Consider the following 20,398-nt stretch of genomic DNA (forward strand, 5'->3'; position numbering starts at 1 on the left):
TTGATATTAACACTTCTCTGAATTCGTAAACTGTCTGTGATATAAATACAAGAATACGATATATAATGATCATCAGTGTCTTGCGTAAGTGATATTCACAGGTGATTTGACATCAATGTAAGATTGCTTCGGAAAAACAATGATCTCTCAATTTGAGTTGATGTATTATTATCCTTTGGTAACTATGTACTATACAACTTCAGGATTTCTATTATAATGTGCGAAGCCCATTTCTGGTGTCCCCCGCCGTGATATTGCTGGAATATTGCTAAAAGCAGCATAAAACCATACCCAATATACACAGTCCTCTCCTCTCACACACCCCTTCCACAACACCCCCCCCCCCCCCCCCCCACACCCCTTCCACCACTATCCCTTCTCCAATACACACTGTCCTCTACCCTCACATACCCCTTCCACAACAACACCCTCACACACCCTTTCCACAACTACCCCTTCTTCAATACACAGTCCTCTACCCTCACATACCCCTTCCAAAACAACACCCCCCCACACACCCCTTCCACAACAACACACACACACACACACACACACACACACACACACACACACACACACACACACACACACACACACCCCTTCCACAACTACCCCTTCTCCAATACACAGTCCTCTATGCTCACATACCCCTTCCAAAACAACACCCTCACACACCCCTTCCACAACAACACACACACCCCTTCCACAACTACCCCTTCTCCAATACACAGTCCTCTACGCTCACATACCCCTTCCAAAACAACACCCTCACACACCCCTTCCACAACTACACCCACACACACACACCCCTTCCACAACTACCCCTTCCCCAATACACAGTCCCCTGCCCTCACACACCCCTTCCACAACAACACCCTCACACACCCCTTCCACAACTACACACACACCCCTTCCACAACTACACCCACACACACACACCCTTTCCAAAACTACCCCCTCCCTGATAGACAGTCCTTCACCCTCACGAACCCTTCCACAACTACCCACACACACCCCTTTCACTACGCCCACCCCAATACACACAGTCCCCTGCCTCCCCACACCCCTTCCACAACTACCTCCTCCCCAATACAGAGTCCTCTGCCTCCCCACACCCCTTCCATAACTACCCCCACACTCCACACGCCTTCCACAACTACCCCTACCCTGTACACAGAGTACCCGATATTTAAAAACGAATTCACCAGGTGTCTTTCAATCTTCTGCTCCTTGTCTTTGCAGATTAATCTCTGAATGTTTTGTCAGATTTTCCCGTTTGTTTGGAGAGTGTTTCAAGTTTTATTATCACTCTCACACATTTTGTCAAATCAAAGGATTTCATCTGTCAGCTTCAATATTCCAGTATATTGGTTTTAAATTGAAGTCTTTTGAACTTGACATAGGACCTGAAATCACTAATCACGAGATAAAGATTGAACCAAATTGGATACATTTGCTTTGATTTTCTTTCAAACCATGGTTCATTGAATGAGTATCTGTAATTTGTCAAGTAATCTTAGATAGGAAATGATTAAAGTAACCTTTTAAAAAAGAAATAAAAACGAACATAAAATAAACTGATATTTATGTGTCTATTTTAAATGTTTTTAGAGATAATTTTGAAAATTACATTCTAAGTAGGGTAGTATTTTTGTAATGATTTATGGTTACATAATATTTTACCTCACAATTACACAGATATTTTCCGACATAATTTGCAGTGATTGATATACATTTCTTACAATAATGGACTGCAATTGTAAATGTACAAACATTTCTAAATTTCAGGAGAAATAATGTCATTGCTGAATCTTGTAAACCATGAATATCATACAACAGTGGGTGTTTTACATTTGTGATTTTAACCTCCTAGAAATGTACAATTCACACAACTCCCAAGAGAAAAATGTTTAAGAATTCCTAAATGTGACTCTAATACCAAATATATTCTTATGTTATATCTTTGTCATTTAAGCCTTTTGAAACATGTACAATTTAGAAAAACCCAAAATGAAATGTTTCATCAAAAGATGTTGAAAAATAATATTACAATCAGGTAAAAACCTTCAATAAGCCAACAGCCGAATTAGCCTGCTTGTTGTCAAGTTCCATGACCATTGTGCACGTGGAGTGAACTGGAACTGCAAGATGCAAGTTGTCTCCCACTGAGACCGCAGCTATCATTGCCTTGTTAATGTTTGGTTCTGATGCCATGGCGCTGGGCCCCAACTGTGCCAGGCAAAGTGGAAGCATTATATTCTGGGACTGTTTCTGGAGTGCAAGAGTTTGCAAGGTGCAGTTGTATGATCAGATTAAGACCTGTGAAGAAGATTCTGCAGAGAATGTAGACGAAAGGTTGTCATTTCTCACTGAGGTGTTGGCAAACTTGAGCAGCGTCTTGTGTGGCCCCTGTTTGTTGTAAATGTAAATATTGTGTACATGTTTTTGGCCCTGGAAGAGTGAATAATAATTGATGTAATTGTGCACTAATGTGTTGACTGTTATTTGAAAGTTATGTCGTATGTTCTTTTGCGTATTCGGAGGAGAGGCTATAAAAAGGAAAACACATGATTTGAAATATTTTGTCTTGAAATAATATGAATATATTACTATTTTATATTAATGTTGAGAAGGGGCGGATGGGTAGCCTAGTGGTTAAAGCGTTTGCTCGTCATGCCGAAGACCCGGGTTCGATTCCCGACATGGGTACAATGTGTGAAGCCCATTCCTGGTGTCCCCCGGTGGCAAATGAAGGATAAAATGGTTTGAAGCAAAAACATACAACTGAAGCAGAATGAATTGATTGTCATGCATGCAGAACAATTATCATGCAACAAGGACATGTTGAATTACTGCTGCAGGTTAAAATTAAGCTGATTTCACCACTATTCATTCATTACCCAAACAACACCATCACTTAGGCATGCTGAAGCACTGCTGAAGCACTGTTGCACTGAAGCAGAATTGTTGAATCACCTTCCACTCACCACTAATAATCAGGCCACAAGGACTTGCTGAAACACTGTTGCACTGGAGCAGAATGGTTTAACAACCTTCCACAACCCTATTTTAAATCACCAGGCCACAAGGACATGCTGAATTAATGTTGCAGTTTAAGTTAACCATCATTCCTTAAGCAGAAAACTTTGACTCTGACTTTCCCCCCCAAATATAAATGCCAAACAATTATCATGCAACGAGGTCATGCTGAATTACTGCTTCAGCTTAGGCCGATTCATTTTACTTCCATTCATTCATTTACCCAAACAACATCGTCACTAAGGCATGCTGAAACACTGTTTGGCTGAAGCAGAATTGTTTACCCACCATCAACTTCCCACTAATAACCAGGCCGCAAAGACTTGCTAAGACATTTTTTGCAGCTGAAGCAGAATTGATTAACCACCTTACACACAACCTTATTATATTACCAGGCCACAAGACCCGTGAAGATCTGGCGTAGAATAGATCTTCAGCAACCCATGCTTACGTAAAATGCGAATATGCTTGTCGTAAAAGGCGACTAACGGGATCGGGTGGTCAGGCTCGCTGAATTGGTTGATCGATCCCAATTGCGTGGATCGATGCTCATGATATTAATAACTGGATTGTCTGGTCCAGACTCAATTATTTACAGACCGCCGTCATATAGCTCGAATATTGCTGAGTGCGGCGTTAAACAACAAACCAACCAACCAACCAGGCCACAAGGACATGCTGAATTAACGTTGTAGCTGAAGGAAAAGTGTTTAACCACCTTCAAGTCACCACTAATAACCAGGCCACAAGGACAAGATGAATTAATGTTGCAACTGAAGCAGAATAGTTTAACCACCATTCCTTAAGCAGAAAACTTTGTCACTGCACCCCCCAAATAAAAACAATCAGGCTGAAATAGCTGAAATATTGCTACAGCTGCAACTGTGCTGTAAACAACATACCAGCCTGACGGCAACATCAGATACATGGAACAGTTTTCAGGATAAAGAATGACGGGTCAAATCAGGTTTTGTAATCTTATAGTTTTTAAAAAGCCATTATGGATTGGGATTGTTCTTTATCTTCAGTGTTTAAGTGTGTTAGGGATTATAAAAGTTGAAAACATTTCAATGAACATTACAAACAATTTAACCCCCCTTAACAAATAGTCCCAATGCTTGCAGCAATATCTTCCCATTTATTAATTCCATTCCATAGGTTTTTGTTACATTCTCATGGGAAACTGTTTCGTATTAACTTACTGAAAAATTCAACAAGAAGTATAGAAAATATTGGTTGTCTTACTGAAATAAAACCACCATTTATCAAGCATCCTATTCATTGTTTGTCTGTTTATTTTTTCAACTGTTCTAAATACTAGACAACAAGTCCCAGATTTCCTCCTTAGGGGAAAGGAACAAACTTGAAATATTGGACAATTCCTTTGGGAGGTTTCCACAAAATGGAAACTAAAAAAGGCAGAAAATGATCTGGTATTCAGAGCTGGGTGTTCTGTTTTCCTAAACCAATGATTCTAAAATAATTTGTTTCCAGTGTGGGCTTTGGTACACCTAAGATGTATCTGAATTCAGTAGCTGCATGATAGAACAGATAAACTTGTCTTGTCAAATGGGGCATTATGTTTAGAATACTTTAGCTGTATTTGAAGGGGAATAAAACTTGTTCCTGCAATGATTTAAGTGTTTATTGGGTAAAAGTGTTTCACACTCACAACTCTATCTCAGCTATTCAATAAATTGGGACCAACATGAGCTCATTATCACTACACTTAAGTTCATAGACTGATGGATGGATGGTGGAACTTGCCAAGAATGACACCCGATGGACAAAAAGATCTGCATCAACAAAAAGAGAAAAAAAATCATCCTGGTTCAGTTTCAGTGTTTTCCATTTCACTTTTCAACATGCTGGTTCCTTCTAAATATTATTTAATAGCTAGACATATTTTCCAAACTGATGAAGATGAGGTAACCAAACAGACAAAACAATCCTTTTGTTGTAAAATGATCAAAGTTCCTAAGAAACCCGAAAACAGGAACAAAAGAGCAAAATGTGCTTCTGAAATCTCCCAACAAAGGTGCGAACAGATGGGCGTTCTGTTTCAGAAATAAAATTCCCAACATTGACATTTGGACAGAAGAAAGAAAAACATTGTGGGCACACTTTTGTGGTAGTCCCAGCACCTTTGTGCATGTTGAGCCATTGTTTAGTGAACTGAGAACCAGATTGAGAGAGCACAGTGATGGAGAGTGAAAGAGGAAATTCTTGTCCGTCAGTGCTAAGCAGGGATACAGGCTATCTCTTACACATCACCCTGTCACGTCTACTCAACCAGTCCTCGGAACCCGGGAACCAGATTCCAAGAAATTGCCGCCACATTGCGCTTCATTTCAGCGGGGATTCCAGGACTGGCACACCAAGAAAGCTGGGAAGATGCCTTGGCAGTGGGCTTTGAGAGGATCGGCGGCATCTTTGAGATAGTTTCGCGCAGACTTTTGCTCTTTGTCGTAATTCTTCATGGTGGGCATGCATATGTCACAACTTGATTCTCTCAGAATTGGTGGAAATAGTTTTCCGTTTGGAATGTTGCTTAGTGTCAAACGGAATTTGAACTGACTGAAGACGCTGTGAGATGGATTTTTGGGCTAAATAGTTTTAGACTATGCATACCTGACATCGTCAACTGTAATTTGCAGACTGCTGTGAGGGGGTTATATTCATGCTTGATTTTCCTTGCAGAGGCGATTTTAAAGTTTTAATTATATTGCATTTGTTAACTTGTAATTAGTTGTGACAGACAGATAGCATGAATGAAATTGAATTTAATCATCCAGCCAGGCCAAGAATTGAGTTTTAAGAAATATCACTGTGTACTGTATAGCAATGTAACTTCGCAGAATCGTCTACTTTTAGGTTCCAAAAATTAGATGTAATGGCAGTTGCAAATAGTATCGAATGTGACGTTAGAGTTAGAAGTTTTAATGAAACATCATTTACAAAGTTGAGGTAATGTAAAATCAGTTTTGAGGTAGCTTCAATTTTGAATAAAATTACGAAGATGTTAATTTCCAACAACAAATCAACCTACCAAATAATTACTTGTTGTTTATTGGCTAATTACTGGCGTACGCCCGGAGAGCGGAAGGACGATGGTTCGAACCCCTGGTCGTGTCATCCCAAAAAGCCGAAAGACGTTACATGATGGTACTTGTTGCTACCCTCCCTGGTTTGTTGTTTAATTCTGCAATATTCCAGCGATATGAAATAAATGTTTTCACTAGTCAACAAATACAACTACATATTTTTTTGTGTGTATAATGCTGCACACATCAATATTCCAGCTATATGACGGTGATCTGTAAATAATCGAGTCTGAACCAGACAATCCAGTGATGGATACCATGAGCATCGATCCACGCAATTCGGATACGATCACATGCATCAACCAAGTCAGCGAGCCTTATCTTCCGATCCCGTTAGTCGCCTCCTACGACAGGCTTTGTCGCCTTTTACGGCAAGCATGGGTTGCTGAAGACCTATTCTACTCGGGGTTTTCATTCACTGGTCCCCTGCCTGCTACTTGACGCAAAAACATCCTGATTTAAGCGCTCATAAATTTAAAATTTAGTAACGATATGATAAGATATTATTGCGTAACATTCCATCGAGAAACAGTGGCTATATTGTACAAACTATTAATATATGAACAGTAAGTACAAGAAATGTACATTCTACATATTTAAAGAAGTATATTAAAACAATTTCATTTCAAAACAAAAATAATATTATGATATCGGAACATGTGAGAATGTATATGGTAATGTTGATTTTGTTTAAAATTGTACATATGTGAACAGATATTGCCAATTTTAGGGATGACTTTTAGTATTAAGATTTGATTAAGATAAATATCATAACACCAAAAGATCAGATTTTTTTACTATCATGCTTAATTATAATTAGATAGACGATGAATATACTGTTAGAATGCCCACATTATAAATTAAATAAAACAGAAATCATACACTTCAATACGTCCGCAATACCAAATGTTGATAAATTAGGAACAGATAGACAAATGATTCATTTACTTTATAGTAAGACAGTCTGTTGTGCAAACAATACCTTGATATATTGATTACAGTTTTGTGCTCAATATATAAATATAATGCCCATCTGTGTATATACCCATAATTGTTGTCACAGCTAACCAACTGTACAAGCGTTCATGTGAATATAGGGGGCGGTCGGGTAGCCTAGTGGTTAAAGCGTTCGCTCGTCACGCCGAAGACCCGGGTTCGATTCCCGACATGGGTACAATGTGTGAAGCCCATTTCTGGTGTCCCCCGCCGTGATATTGCTGGAAATCGCTAAACGCGGCGTAAAACCATACTCAGTCAGTCAGTCAGTCAGTCATGTGAATATACATATTATATTGTATTGAATAACGTCACACCCCATTCCTTGTTAATGTGCGTATGTAATCGCGTTTAGTTAAACACCGGCGCGCTGTACATAATATCAGTAGTTGTACACGTATAATGGGCCGGTGAAATAAGCTATCACTCTCATTGGCTGTGTACTATCAAATATCTGTCAGTTATTAGCCGGAATCCTTGCTCCTACCTCTTCAACTAACAGTGTTGCATGCTGATTTAGTAAGCAGGGATCTTGTGCTTTCGTAATGTGATAATCTAGGGCTATCAGGAAATGATTGAAAAATGATCTCACAAATAAAAAGAAACCAATGTTTATTTTTCTGACACATGCATATATTTTTTTCCGACATATTTCATAACCGGTATGGTTGTCTATCTTTAATTCCATCGAACATACCTTTGATCTTTGTAACCGAGAATTAAATCAGCACACATGCGGAGCAAAATAACAAAATTATCCTTTTTTAAAAAATAGCCTTATTTCATATTAACAGATGCTATCTAATAGCATAGTATAGCCACTTGATTGGAGGCAATACTCTCTCCAGCTGTGAATTCTGCAATCTGATTCTGATTCCTTGGTGCTACTGACTCATCCGTTCTGTAATTGTCGCCATGAGGAGCTCCCACATCGCGATGATGTAATTCAGATGGCTGATGACACTTAACGCTTTGATCAACTTTGATGTCAAAAATTGTCAAGGGAAAAAGTCAGCCCCTGAAACAATCCCTTGTGTTTTTTAGACCAGAGAAAGCGCACGTTAGCCGTGCGTGTTTGAAGAAATTCCGACAGCTACGCTATGCTAGGCTACAGCATTTGTGGAAAACTAGAGGTTATGAAATTAAGCACTGTTACTCTCTTATAGGCTTGGACAGGCGTTCTTAATGGGTGTATCAAGAATCCAATATAACGAAAAAAGCTTGTTGACACTTTGTCCCTGATGGTGGTTATGTGGCAAGTGTTTTGACAATAAATTACTGGAGGTTTTTATCTGATCAATAATTGAAAATCATGTAGCATATTGTCAACTATGCACGGCAGTTCATAACATTTCATATTGATAATTATGTTACAGTGCTTTGTGTTAGACTGTGACTGTCAGAGCAAAAGCTTTATTCGTCCTGGGAATACAATTAGGTCCTGTATGACTGCTTCACAAAACGTACACTGACCTCACCTTTAAGTTACAATCAAACTGTTTATCATTTTTCAAAAATCAAAGTTATTAATTTGGAGCCTTCACAACGATTTTAATTTCATCCAACATTAATAAAAATTCAATAAATTTAAATTAACATTTTGATAATGGACTTTATGAAAAGATTTTAAATTGTAATTATTAGGACAGAGGAGGAAGGTTTAATTTGGCTTGGTACACGACAATTAACCTTGATTAAGATACATTTTCTGTAAGGGAGTTGGCTAATGTCTATATTTGTTAACTCACGGAGGGCAATCTTTACACTTTCACTCCATTAACAGAAATGGGATATTTTTTTGGTTACGCATCACACTCCTGCTTGTGCCACTAGTATGTTTGTATTGCTTTCAATTCCATCCTTGCTAGAAATAAAAAAACGGAAAAAAGAATTTCGATTAATACGCTTTTTCCTCAACATGAGATTTCTCCGATTCAATTAAATACTCTGATTTTTCTGACTTTGACTTCATTTCAATGGGCCCTGCAATTGACCCTTCCTTTGAGTCTGAGTGACAGCTATAGAATGCTGATTATCATCTGCTTACACATCTGACTTAAGGAAGTGCTTGACCAATTACAGGGGACCAGGCACACAGTCGTAGACTATGACGAGGGGATGCCGATGACTTCTTGAAGAGATACCAGGAATGGGTTTTTTAAGACGCCTCTGATATTGATAGTTATTTTATTATCTTCTAAGATTGATGACGGGAAAGCTAATTATTTTCATACAGTTGATTCAAATTAGTAATTGGTGGTTATCAGACGTGTCCACATCCCGAGTCCGTTGACTGCTGATGAATCAGCTGCTGCTGAAGCTCACCTGATCATGTCCCACTTATATACAACATGGTTGGAGTGCTTCAGAACTTGTAAATGGAAGCAACAAACCCTTTACATGATTATAAGACGTGAGTGTTCCAGTGCTTTACAACATGACTTGGGTGTTTCAGTGCTTGTATACACAAACACTTGGTGTTCCAGTGCTTTACAACATGACTTGGGTGTTTCAGTGCTTGTACACCAACACTTGGTGTTCCAGTGCTTTACAAGATGACTTGGGTGTTTCAGTGCTTGTACACCAACACTTGGGTGTTCCAGTGCTTTACAACATGACTTGGGTGCTTCAGTGCTTGTACACCAACACTTGGGTGTTCCAGTGCTATACAACATGATTTGGACGTTTCAGTGCTTGTATACACAAACACTTGGTGTTCCAGTGCTTTACAACATGACTTGGGTGTTTCAGTGCTTGTACACCAACACTTGGGTGTTCCAGTGCTTTACAACATGACTTGGGTGTTTCAGTGCTTGTACACCAACACTTGGGTGTTCCAGTGCTATACAACATGATTTGGATGTTTCAGTGCTTGTACACCAACACTTGGGTGTTCCAGTGCTTTACAACATGACTTGGGTGTTTCAGTGCTTGTACACCAACACTTGGGTGTTCCAGTGCTATACAACATGATTTGGGTGTTTCAGTGCTTGAACACCAACACTTGGATGTTCCAGTGCTTTACAACATGACTTGGGTGTTTCAGTGCTTGTACACCAACACGTGGGTGTTCCAGTGCTTTACAACATGACTTGGGTGTTTCAGTGCTTGTGTACACAAACACTTGGTGTTCCAGTGCTTTACAACATGACTTGGGTGTTTCAGTGCTTGTACACCAACACGTGGGTGTTCCAGTGTTTTACAACATGACTTTGGTGTTTCAGTGCGTGTACACCAACACGTGGGTGTTCCAGTGCTTTACAACATGACTTGGATGTTTCAGTGCTTGTACAACAACACTTGGGTGTTCCAGTGCTTTACAACATGACTTGGATGTTTCAGTGCTTGTGTACACCAACACTTGGTGTTCCAGTGCTTTACAAGATGACTTGGGTGTTTCAGTGCTTGTACACCAACACTTGGTGTTCCAGTGCTTTACAAGATGACTTGGGTGTTTCAGTGCTTGTACACAAACACTTGGTGTTCCAGTGCTTTACAAGATGACTTGGGTGTTTCAGTGCTTGTACACCAACACTTGGTGTTCCAGTGCTTTACAAGATGACTTGGGTGTTTCAGTGCTTGTACACCAACACTTGGTGTTCCAGTGCTTTACAACATGACTTGGATGTTTCAGTGCTTTTGTACACAAACACTTGGTGTTCCAGTGCTTTACAAGATGACTTGGATGTTTCAGTGCTTGTGTACACAAACACTTGGTGTTCCAGTGCTTTACAAGATGACTTGGGTGTTTCAGTGCTTGTACACCAACACTTGGTGTTCCAGTGCTTTACAACATGACTTGGATGTTTCAGTGCTTGTATACACAAACACTTGGGTGTTTCAGTGCTTGTATACACAAACACTTGGTGTTCCAGTGCTTTACAACATGACTTGGGGTGTTTCAGTGCTTGCACAACAAGACTTGGATGTTTCAGTGCTTGCACAACAAGACTGATATCGTTCAATAATGGTCAAATAGCCAATTGTCATCCACCGACTTTACCCACCTGAACTAGAAATAAAAGAGACCCATAAAACACCCACAAGAGGGATGATTTCAACTCTCCAAAGGTCAACTTTCCCTTTAGAAATCGAGCCATATTCCAAGAACTCCAACCTTTGTTGTCTACATTACACAACTTGTGAGGCACAATCGCGCATCTTCTTTCTACGAAGATTTCAAACAGCATCATTTGACGCTTGCTCAAAAGAAGTTTGACCTGGGTTACAACTTTGAAGTCCTTCGTAAAGCTTTCAAAAAGTAGACGTGTGGAGGATATTTCCACATTTGGCGCAGTGATCAGCATGTTGTCTGATGCAATTCCATATTTTCACTTGTACCATATGTTCCCGTGTTTGTTCAGGTTGACAATTGACTTGCCTTTGCATGTGTTTGTGACGGGTGCCAGCGGTAGGGCAGGGTATTCTCACATTTTCGCAAATATGTGGTATCATCACTATTTGAAGGTGATTCAATACATGCTTATGATATAGTTGGAATCGTACAATGAATCTTTCTTGTGGTTATGGAAAAGGATTTTGTTTCTTTTAGTTATGTAGCTCCTTTTCACGAACACCTTTTGTTTGTTGTTCAATGCCGCACTCCGCAATATCCCATCCACATTACGTACTGTACACGATCGAGTATAGACCTGACAAGGATCGATCAACGCAATTGGATGGTTGTAGTAAAGCGAGCCATATGACTGCTTATCTTGTCTGGTGCTCGGCATTAAGGGACTAATACAAGGACTGGTCGGCTCAGGGTCAGTACACTGTGTCTGAGTGGGATATTCATGTTAAACTGCTGCATGGTATCTCAGTTGGCTAGCTTATGTAAATCGGCATCAGTCCGGCTCCTAGTACAAGCAGACATAAACGCACGCACGCACGCACGCACGCACGCACAAACACACACCAACACACTTTATATAAGTACTGTAATCTTGGACGCGACGTTAAACCCCATTTCACCTCACCCCGGACCCTGAAACAAATACATCCAATACAGCCCATGCAAGTCTATAATGTTTTGCAAGTCTAGATTGCTGCAGTATCTGAAAATGAGTAAAGTCTATGATCTCCTTTTTATTATATTTTATAACTATGATTTAACAACTGTTTATTTCTGTAAAATATGGTCATTTCAAAGACTAGATGTTAGTCTACTCACCTCTTTACTTAGCAGCATGTCATCGATCCCAATTGCGTGGAGATCGGTGCTCATGATATCAATCACTGGGTTGCCTGGTCCAGACTTGATTATTTACAGACGGCTGTCATATCGCTGGAATATTGCTGAGTGCGGTGTTTAACAACAAACCAACCAACCAACTTTACTTAGCATGAAATGAGTTCATTGATACAGATCTCCACAAATGTTGGGTAGTTGTACAATCAGAGAGTACTTTCATAGTTATACAAATGATAATCTACACGAGTGAGACATGGGTGCTTTAAAAGTCACACAAATCTACAGGGATGTTGGGGAGATTTACATCATGACGTGTGCTTGAGTCACACAATTCTACGGGGGTGTTGGGGAGAATTACATCATGACATGTGTGCTTGAGTCACACAAAACTACAGGGGGGTTGGAGAGATTTACGTCATGAGATGGATGCTTTTATAGTCGTACAGGTCTAATGGGTTTTGGACAGATGTACTGCATGACCCGAGTCTTTTTATAGTCCTGAGCTCTTCCAAAGCTTCCATAGCATGACGATGTAAGGACAAACGCTCTGGCACTCACACTGCTTTTGAAATATGGCAATGATTACACACAACACTGCAAACTGACACTTTTATTCCCGCACAATGTCAGAATAGCATAAGTTGAAGTGACGTAGATGGATTTAATGTGTGATGTATAGCGATCAGCTGGATCATAATGATTATAAATGGGACATTGATGATAGTGATAATAATGATGATGATGATGATGATGATGTTGTTGGCAGAGACGACGACGACGATGATGATGGCGGTGGTGGTGTTGTTGATGGCAAAAACGACAATGATGATGTTGGTTGTGAGGATTGTGATGTTGGTCGTTGTAATGATGATGGCAGTGATTATGATGGTGATGATGATGTTGGTTGTGAGGATTGTGATGTTGGTCGTTGTAATGATGATGGCAGTGATTATGATGGTGATGATGATGGTGGTTGCGGGAATGGTGATGTTGGTAGCTATCATGATGATGGCAGTGAGAATGATGGTGATGATGATAATGATGATGATGATGATTGTGGTTGCGGGAATGGTGATGGTGGTTGCTATCATGATGATGGCAGTGAGAATGATGGTGATGATGATTGTGGTTGCGGGAATGGTGATGGTGGTTGCTATCATGATGATGGCGGTGAGAATGATGATGATGATGATGATGGTTGCGGGAATGATGAAGGTGGTGATGTTAGCGAAGATGACGACGATGATGATGTTGGTGGTGGGGATGGGGACAACGACGATAATGATGATGATGGTGGTGGTGGTGGTGAGGTGTAATAAATATTACATGGATGATGGTAGTGGGATGATGATGATGATGATGTTTGTTTGTTATTTAACGCCGCACTCAGCAATATTCCAGCTACATGACGGCGGTCTGTAAATAATCGAGTCTGGACCAGACTATCCAGTGATTGACATCATGAGCATAGATCCACGCAATTGAGAAATTGAGATCGTCGGCTTTTACTGCAAGCATGGGTTGCTGAAGATCTATCCTTGCCCGGATCTTGACGGGTCTGGTGATGATGGTGGTGGTGGTGGTGGCAGAGACGACGATAATGATGTTGGTTGTGGAGATAATGATGAGGGTACCGATGGTGGTGGTCCTTGTAATTATGATGACAACTATCTGACTTATTAAATATTAAGTCCTTTTGGTAGCTGGACAAGCTTCTATGTTGACATAGGGGTGATTACAGATTCAACCTAGCTCATATTACATTCTGCCTTCTCCACAAAATGGATGATTTGGCTTCTCGATTGAGCAGCTGGCAAATATGGCAACAATGCATTCATGGCCATTGCCGCTGACCAAATAGAAGATTTAGTTAGTCATCGCAGCAGTTGGACAAGTGAAGGAGCTGATCTACATGCATAAAGATTAGTCCCCACAGTCCTCTGGCTGATTTACTGTTATTTCCTCTACAATTGTCCTGGAGTGGTCAAGTCTGGCCAACACATGGTAATCACCGACCGCTGGGGACGCCTAATTGGAAACCAGTTGCTGACCTCTGCTCTGGTCATCATGGTGTGTTCGGGGGATATGTTCGATAAACGGAAACAGTTCCTGCTGTGACATGCAAGTTCGTAGTATTCATTTGAATAGGGCTGTGAAAATATTGAAATTGAATTCCCATGCTAAACATTCAGCCGATGTATTTCCAGATTTCTTTCCTGATTTACGTTTATTTGATGACTTTACAGATGATGGTTTTTAAAAAAAACCTTAATGTATTACCGTTATATGAACTTGATATTCTTGTTATTTTTCTTATACAAACTCTGCCGGCATATAGCTAGAATATTGCTAGGTACGACGTTAAACAACAAACAATAAATCTCATACAAACTGAAAATTGGTGGAAACTGTTTTGTTTGCTTGTTGTTTAACGCCGCACTCAGCAATAGTCCAGCTATATGACGGCGGTCTGTAAATAATCGAGTATGGACCAGACAATCCAGTGATTGATATCATGAGCATCGATCAATGCAATTGAGATACGATGACATTCATCAACCAAGTCAGCGAGGATGAAAACTGATATTAATTTCTTTACAATAACAGTAGGGATTACTAAAAATTCATACATGGAGATCTCATGTATTTGTACTATACTGCTATATCAGTTGTATTTTGCCTTAAATTCAGCTTGTTTACTAATGTGATTGGTAACACAAATATTTCATAAATAAATTCCATTACATGAGATTTGGTGGATTGGGTTAGATGCCTCTTACACTGACAAAACGTTAAAAAATAGTAGGGTATATATAGTACAGTGAAAATATGCTACCTTTGGTGGTAAATTTGTGCTTTTTTTTATTATTTAACGCCGCTTTCAGCAATTATCCAGCTATATGAGGGCGGTCTGTAAATAATCGCGTCTGGACCAGACAACCCAGACTTGCAATTTGATGTGGAGAGGATTTACAAAATTCCGGTTTACTTAATCATATATATACATTTTTGCTTGCTTAATAGATTACCTTCAAATCAGATCCATTTGCGTTAATTTCCTTTATTTCAAATATCATACCCAAATACATCCAATACGTGCAGTCATTTGCTTCAAACATCTTTGGAATATTCTTTGGCTGAACACCTTGCATTCAAGAGGGTGCAGCCTCCCTCAACTGAATCCCCAATGCCATCTTATTTGTTGTTCAGTTTGTCTCATTGCCTACCCCTGGATCACGAATACTACTAAAAACAATTTCCAAAGCATTGAGAAATGAGTGCGATTTGAAGTTCAATTATTGAAAAGATATCGAAAAAATAAATTGCTATGTTTTGCGTACACAATTATTTTTTAAATGTTGAATCTGCACAACAAATGCGATTTCTTTTGCGTCCCCCTTTCCACATTGCTGAGACCCGAATACCCTCTAAATAAGACACGACCCGTGAAGATTCCGGGGTAGAATAGGTCTTCGGCAACCCATGCTTGCCGTAAAAGGTGACTATGCTTGTCGTAAAAGGCGACTAACGGGATCGGGTGGTCAGGCTCGCTGACTTGGTTGAAGCATGTCATCGATCCCAATTGCGTGGATCGATGCTCATGATATTAATCACTGGATTGTCTGGTCCAGACTCGATTATTTACAGACCGCCGTCATATAGCTGGAATATTGCTGAGTGCGACGTTAAACAACAAACCAAACCAACCAACTAAATAAGACACCAAAATGCCACGTAACAAAAAAGGGGTTGGCAGCCTCATTAAAAAATCTAAACATCACACCAAAATACATCCTCTTGTTTTCAACACAAGAACACACTTTGTTCATAAATTCTAAACAAAACGCCAAACACTTTCAATCGCAAACACTAGTTTAATAAGCGTGCATCTTTATTGTTCTTGGGCATCGTGTATTCAAAACCATAAGTCAAAACATCGCCCCCAAACACAGCCGGTAGGATGCCAACGGTCAGCCCTGGTGACGGTCATTATCAGTCCAGCAGGCCTTGCTGGCCCACAGCTAGAACATGTGCTGAACCCCACTCTCTCCCTTCTCTCATTTTTACCTCTAATCCAATCAATTAAGGCCGATTGCTTTGATTTCCCTGACAGGGCTGTACAAAGTGGGCACACGTCTCGCATGTGCCGAGCATGCCAAACAGAGAATTGAAGGCAAGTCAGCCAGTTAAATGAAGCACATGACGAAAATACTGTGGTGTCATTCCTATAGCAAATTTAGATTAAGGAGAATGGAGTGATGTTAAGAATTTCAATACAGTTGGGAAGGTTTTATTAACTCTTGGCTTGATGTTTCTGAATGACCGAACCAAAGATAATGGGTATTTTCGCTGAAAATTCAAAATTAATTTATTTTGGTTTTTTCCTTCGTGTGTTTTAGAAAGTGAACTCTTATTTGATGATAAAATAAGGAGTTTAAAATTCAACATCAGAGATATTAATTTTTCATGTAAAGCTTGGATACACTTTCTGCTTTAAAGAGTTTTTAATTAATCAGCCATGGTTTATGTACTTTTGTCGAAGTTGTTTTCTTGTAAATGTCTACTGATGCCTTTGATCTTGTTGACTGCTTTATGTACATTGAAAAACATCCCTTAAGGGAAGGGAGCTCTGTATAAGCCTTGGTGTTGTTAAGGCAATATCACATGGAGCAACTCTGGCTGTTTAAGCCACTCAATAGTTTGTCATGCTGACCTTGAAACAAATATATACAATACAGCCAATGCAAGTCTAGATTTCTGGAGTTTCTGATAATGAAGAACATCTCTTAGCTCCTGTATCATATTTGATAACAATAATAGCTGTTTTATTCTGTAAAATATGTTCATTTCAGAGACTATATGTTAGTCTAGCCATGTAGCAATATCCAGCAATGTCACAGTAGTGTAGTCCTTGGTAATCAAACATAGGCATTTGGTATAAGGAGGGACATCTTTACAGAGGCATACAGGATTTTAAAATGTGGTTGGTTGGTTTGTTGTTTAACACTGCACTCAGCAATATTCCAGCTACATGACGGCGGTCTGTAAATAATCAAGTCTGGACCAGACAATCCAGTGATTGATGTAATGAGCATCGATCCTCGCAATGTGGGATCGTTGACGTGCATCAACCAAGTGAGCAAGCCTGACCACCTGATCCTGTAAGTAGCCTTTTATGACAAGCATAGTCGCATTTTACGGCAAGCATTGGTTGCTAAAGATCTATGCTACCCCGGTTCATGGGTCTTGAAATGTGGATATACACACTATGGAAAAGTGACCAAGTGAACAAAAGACATGACAGGTTGAACAAGGTATGGGTGTCCTACCCTGCATCCCAACTTTGGATCCTCTAGTGCTTTTAACTTCCAGGCGAAACTGATACTCCCAAGGTGATAGTAGCTGTATATAATAGGAATGATATGAGTTATTTCCCTTTGAGTGATTACATTTTTTGTTATTCAGATTATGTATTGGATACAGGTCATATTACTCACTGTTTGAAATAATGAATACAGGTCATAATGCTTACTGTTTGAACTAATGAATACAGGTCATTTTGCTTACTGTTTGAACTAATAAATACAGACGAAATACAGGTCACATTGTCTGCTGTTTGAACTAATGAATACAGGACATATTGTCTACTGTTTGAACTAATGAATACTGGTACAGATCATATTGCTTACTGTTTGAACTATTGAATACAGGTCATATTGCTCTTCTGGACCAATACATGTCATATTGCTCACTGCTTATGTAATACAGGTCATATTGCTTACTGTTTGAACCAATAAATGCAGGTCATATTGCATTTTGTTTGAACCAATAATCATATTGTCTACTGTTTGAACAAATGAATACCGGTACAGGTCATATTGCTTACTGTTTGAACTATTGAATACAGGTCATATTGCTCTTCTGGACCAATACATGTCATATGTTGCTCACTGCTTTTGTAATACAGGTCATATTGCTTACTGTTTGAAATAATGAATACAGGTAATATTTCTCAGTGCTGAAGTAATACAGGTCATATTGCATACTGTTTGAACCAATAAATACAGGTCATATTGCTCTTCCGAACCAGTGCAGGTCATATTTCTCACTGCTGAAGTAATACAGGTCATATTGCAAACTGTTTGAACCAGTAAATACAGGTCATATTGCATACTGTTTGAACCAATAAATACAGGTCATATTGCTTACTGTTTGAAATTTTGAATACAGGTAATATTTCTCAGTGCTGAAGTAATACAGGTCATATTGCATACTGTTTGAACCAATAAATACAGGTCATATTGCTCTTCCGAACCAGTGCAGGTCATATTTCTCACTGCTGAAGTAATACAGGTCATATTGCAAACTGTTTGAACCAATAAATACAGGTCATATTGCATACTGTTTGAACTAATAAATAGAGGTCATATTGCTCTTCTGGACAAATTGCAGGTCATATTTCTCACTGCTGAAGTAATACAGGTCATATTGCATACTGTTTGAACCAATAAATACAGGTCATATTGCATACTGTTTGAACCAATAAATACAGGTTATATTGCTCTTCTGAACCAATGCAGGTCATATTTCTCACTGCTGAAGTAATACAGGTCATATTGCATACTGTTTGAACCAATAAATACAGGTCATATTGCATACTGTTTGAACCAATAAATACAGGTCATATTGCTCTTCTGGACCAATGCAGGTCATTCTTCTCACTGCTGAAGTAATACAGGTCATATTGCATTCTGTTTGAACCAATAAATACAGGTCATATTGCATACTGTTTGAACCAATAAATACAGGTCATTTTGCTCTTCTGGACCAATGCAGGTCATTCTTCTCACTGCTGAAGTAATACAGGTCATATTGCGCAGTGTGATTCCCCCTCCACTTCTTCACCTGCCAAGAGTGAAAGGCTCTGATTGTCAGTGACAACATCCTTCATTGCACATGCAACTCATGTCACGTTCATTACACGCCAATCACAGCACACCCCTCACCTTGTGGAATGCAGGGCTGTTAGAGTGTGCTATGCTGCAGTAAAATTAGGTTTATAGCTCCTTAATGTCGACATTTATTAAATCTTATGCTGACACATTTTATTGGGCACATATGGAGAACGGGGTTTGATGGCTTACATTGATGAGGAGTGTTTGGTTTATGGCATTTTGGAATTTGGACGTAAATAAATGTTTGTATAATCTGTGTATTTCCATGTCAGTTTGAATGGAGTTATTGGTTTCTTGAAAGCAATTAGAAAATGGTTTAACTGAGATATTGATTTAAATGGTTAAAGGTTGTGGTATTAGTTGTTTTGGTGAATTCTTTTTCTTGATTTTTTAAAATCATGAACTAATCAAATTAAAATGTGGCAGAATTGATTTTGACAATGACATGGAACAGGTTTTTAAGGAGTTTAATATAATTGCCGCAAGCTTCCAGTTCCTCCTGTCTTAATGTGTGCCTTTTCTGTGGATTGTGAGGTGAGGTGAAAGGGGTTTAACATCACGCTCAAGTTTATTGCACTTATATATAGCAACTTGCCTGCACATGGTAGCTGCTTGGACTATTCCGGAATAATGTTTGTTTCATAGTGCTAGCCCACTGATCGACATACCATGCCACAGTTTAACATGCACTCAGACTCAGTATATTGCCAAACAGTCCTTATTTCATTCCCATAATGCCAAATACCAGACAGGGAAACAACAAGTACCATTTTGTAACATCTTTTGGAATGATGCGGCTAGGGATCAAACTAGTCGTTTTCTGCTTTTGAGACAAACGCTCTATCCACTCGTCCATGGTGGCGGTCTGATGAGAGTGAAGCACATGCAAGTAGGAATTAGAGAATTTTTTGTTAATTGTTAATCTGATTTCCTTGTACAACTTGGTCATTTTGAGTCATAATGTAATGACTTGATACATTTTTTTTTTGTGTAGGTATTTTGTAGACAAGCTTACATGCTTCATCTATGGAGCTATGTCTCATCACAATCAGTTACCATGGTGCTAAGTTCTATGTAAAAGGGGTAACCATGTTGCTAAGTCTTATCAC

The 20,398-nt window shown here is 39.3% G+C and overlaps 1 protein-coding gene across 1 annotated transcript; it reads left to right on the plus strand.

The window, feature by feature from the left end:
* The first annotated feature begins 2,212 nt into the window (after positions 1–2,212).
* LOC124132713 (prostatic spermine-binding protein-like) lies at positions 2,213–13,649 on the plus strand. Its single transcript, XM_048388171.1, has 2 exons — positions 2,213–2,411; positions 13,102–13,649. Exons 1-2 carry the CDS (start codon positions 2,213–2,215, stop codon positions 13,647–13,649), a joined length of 747 nt encoding a protein of 248 aa, XP_048244128.1.
* The last annotated feature ends 6,749 nt before the right edge of the window (positions 13,650–20,398 follow it).

The sequence above is a fragment of the Haliotis rufescens genome, unplaced genomic scaffold, assembly GCF_023055435.1.
Source record: "Haliotis rufescens isolate VD_foot unplaced genomic scaffold, xgHalRufe1.0.p SCAF_7, whole genome shotgun sequence".
NCBI lineage: Eukaryota > Metazoa > Mollusca > Gastropoda > Lepetellida > Haliotidae > Haliotis > Haliotis rufescens.

What these genes read in the sequence shown, in the direction of transcription:
- LOC124132713 (XM_048388171.1), top strand. Translation starts at nt 2,213, where the DNA reads ATGGCGCTGGGCCCCAACTGTGCCAGGCAAAGTGGAAGCATTATATTC. An exon ending in CAGCGTCTTGTGTGGCCCCT is followed by an intron (nt 2,412 to 13,101) that starts GTTTGTTGTAAA and finishes TTGTTGGCAGAG; the next exon opens with ACGACGACGACGATGATGAT.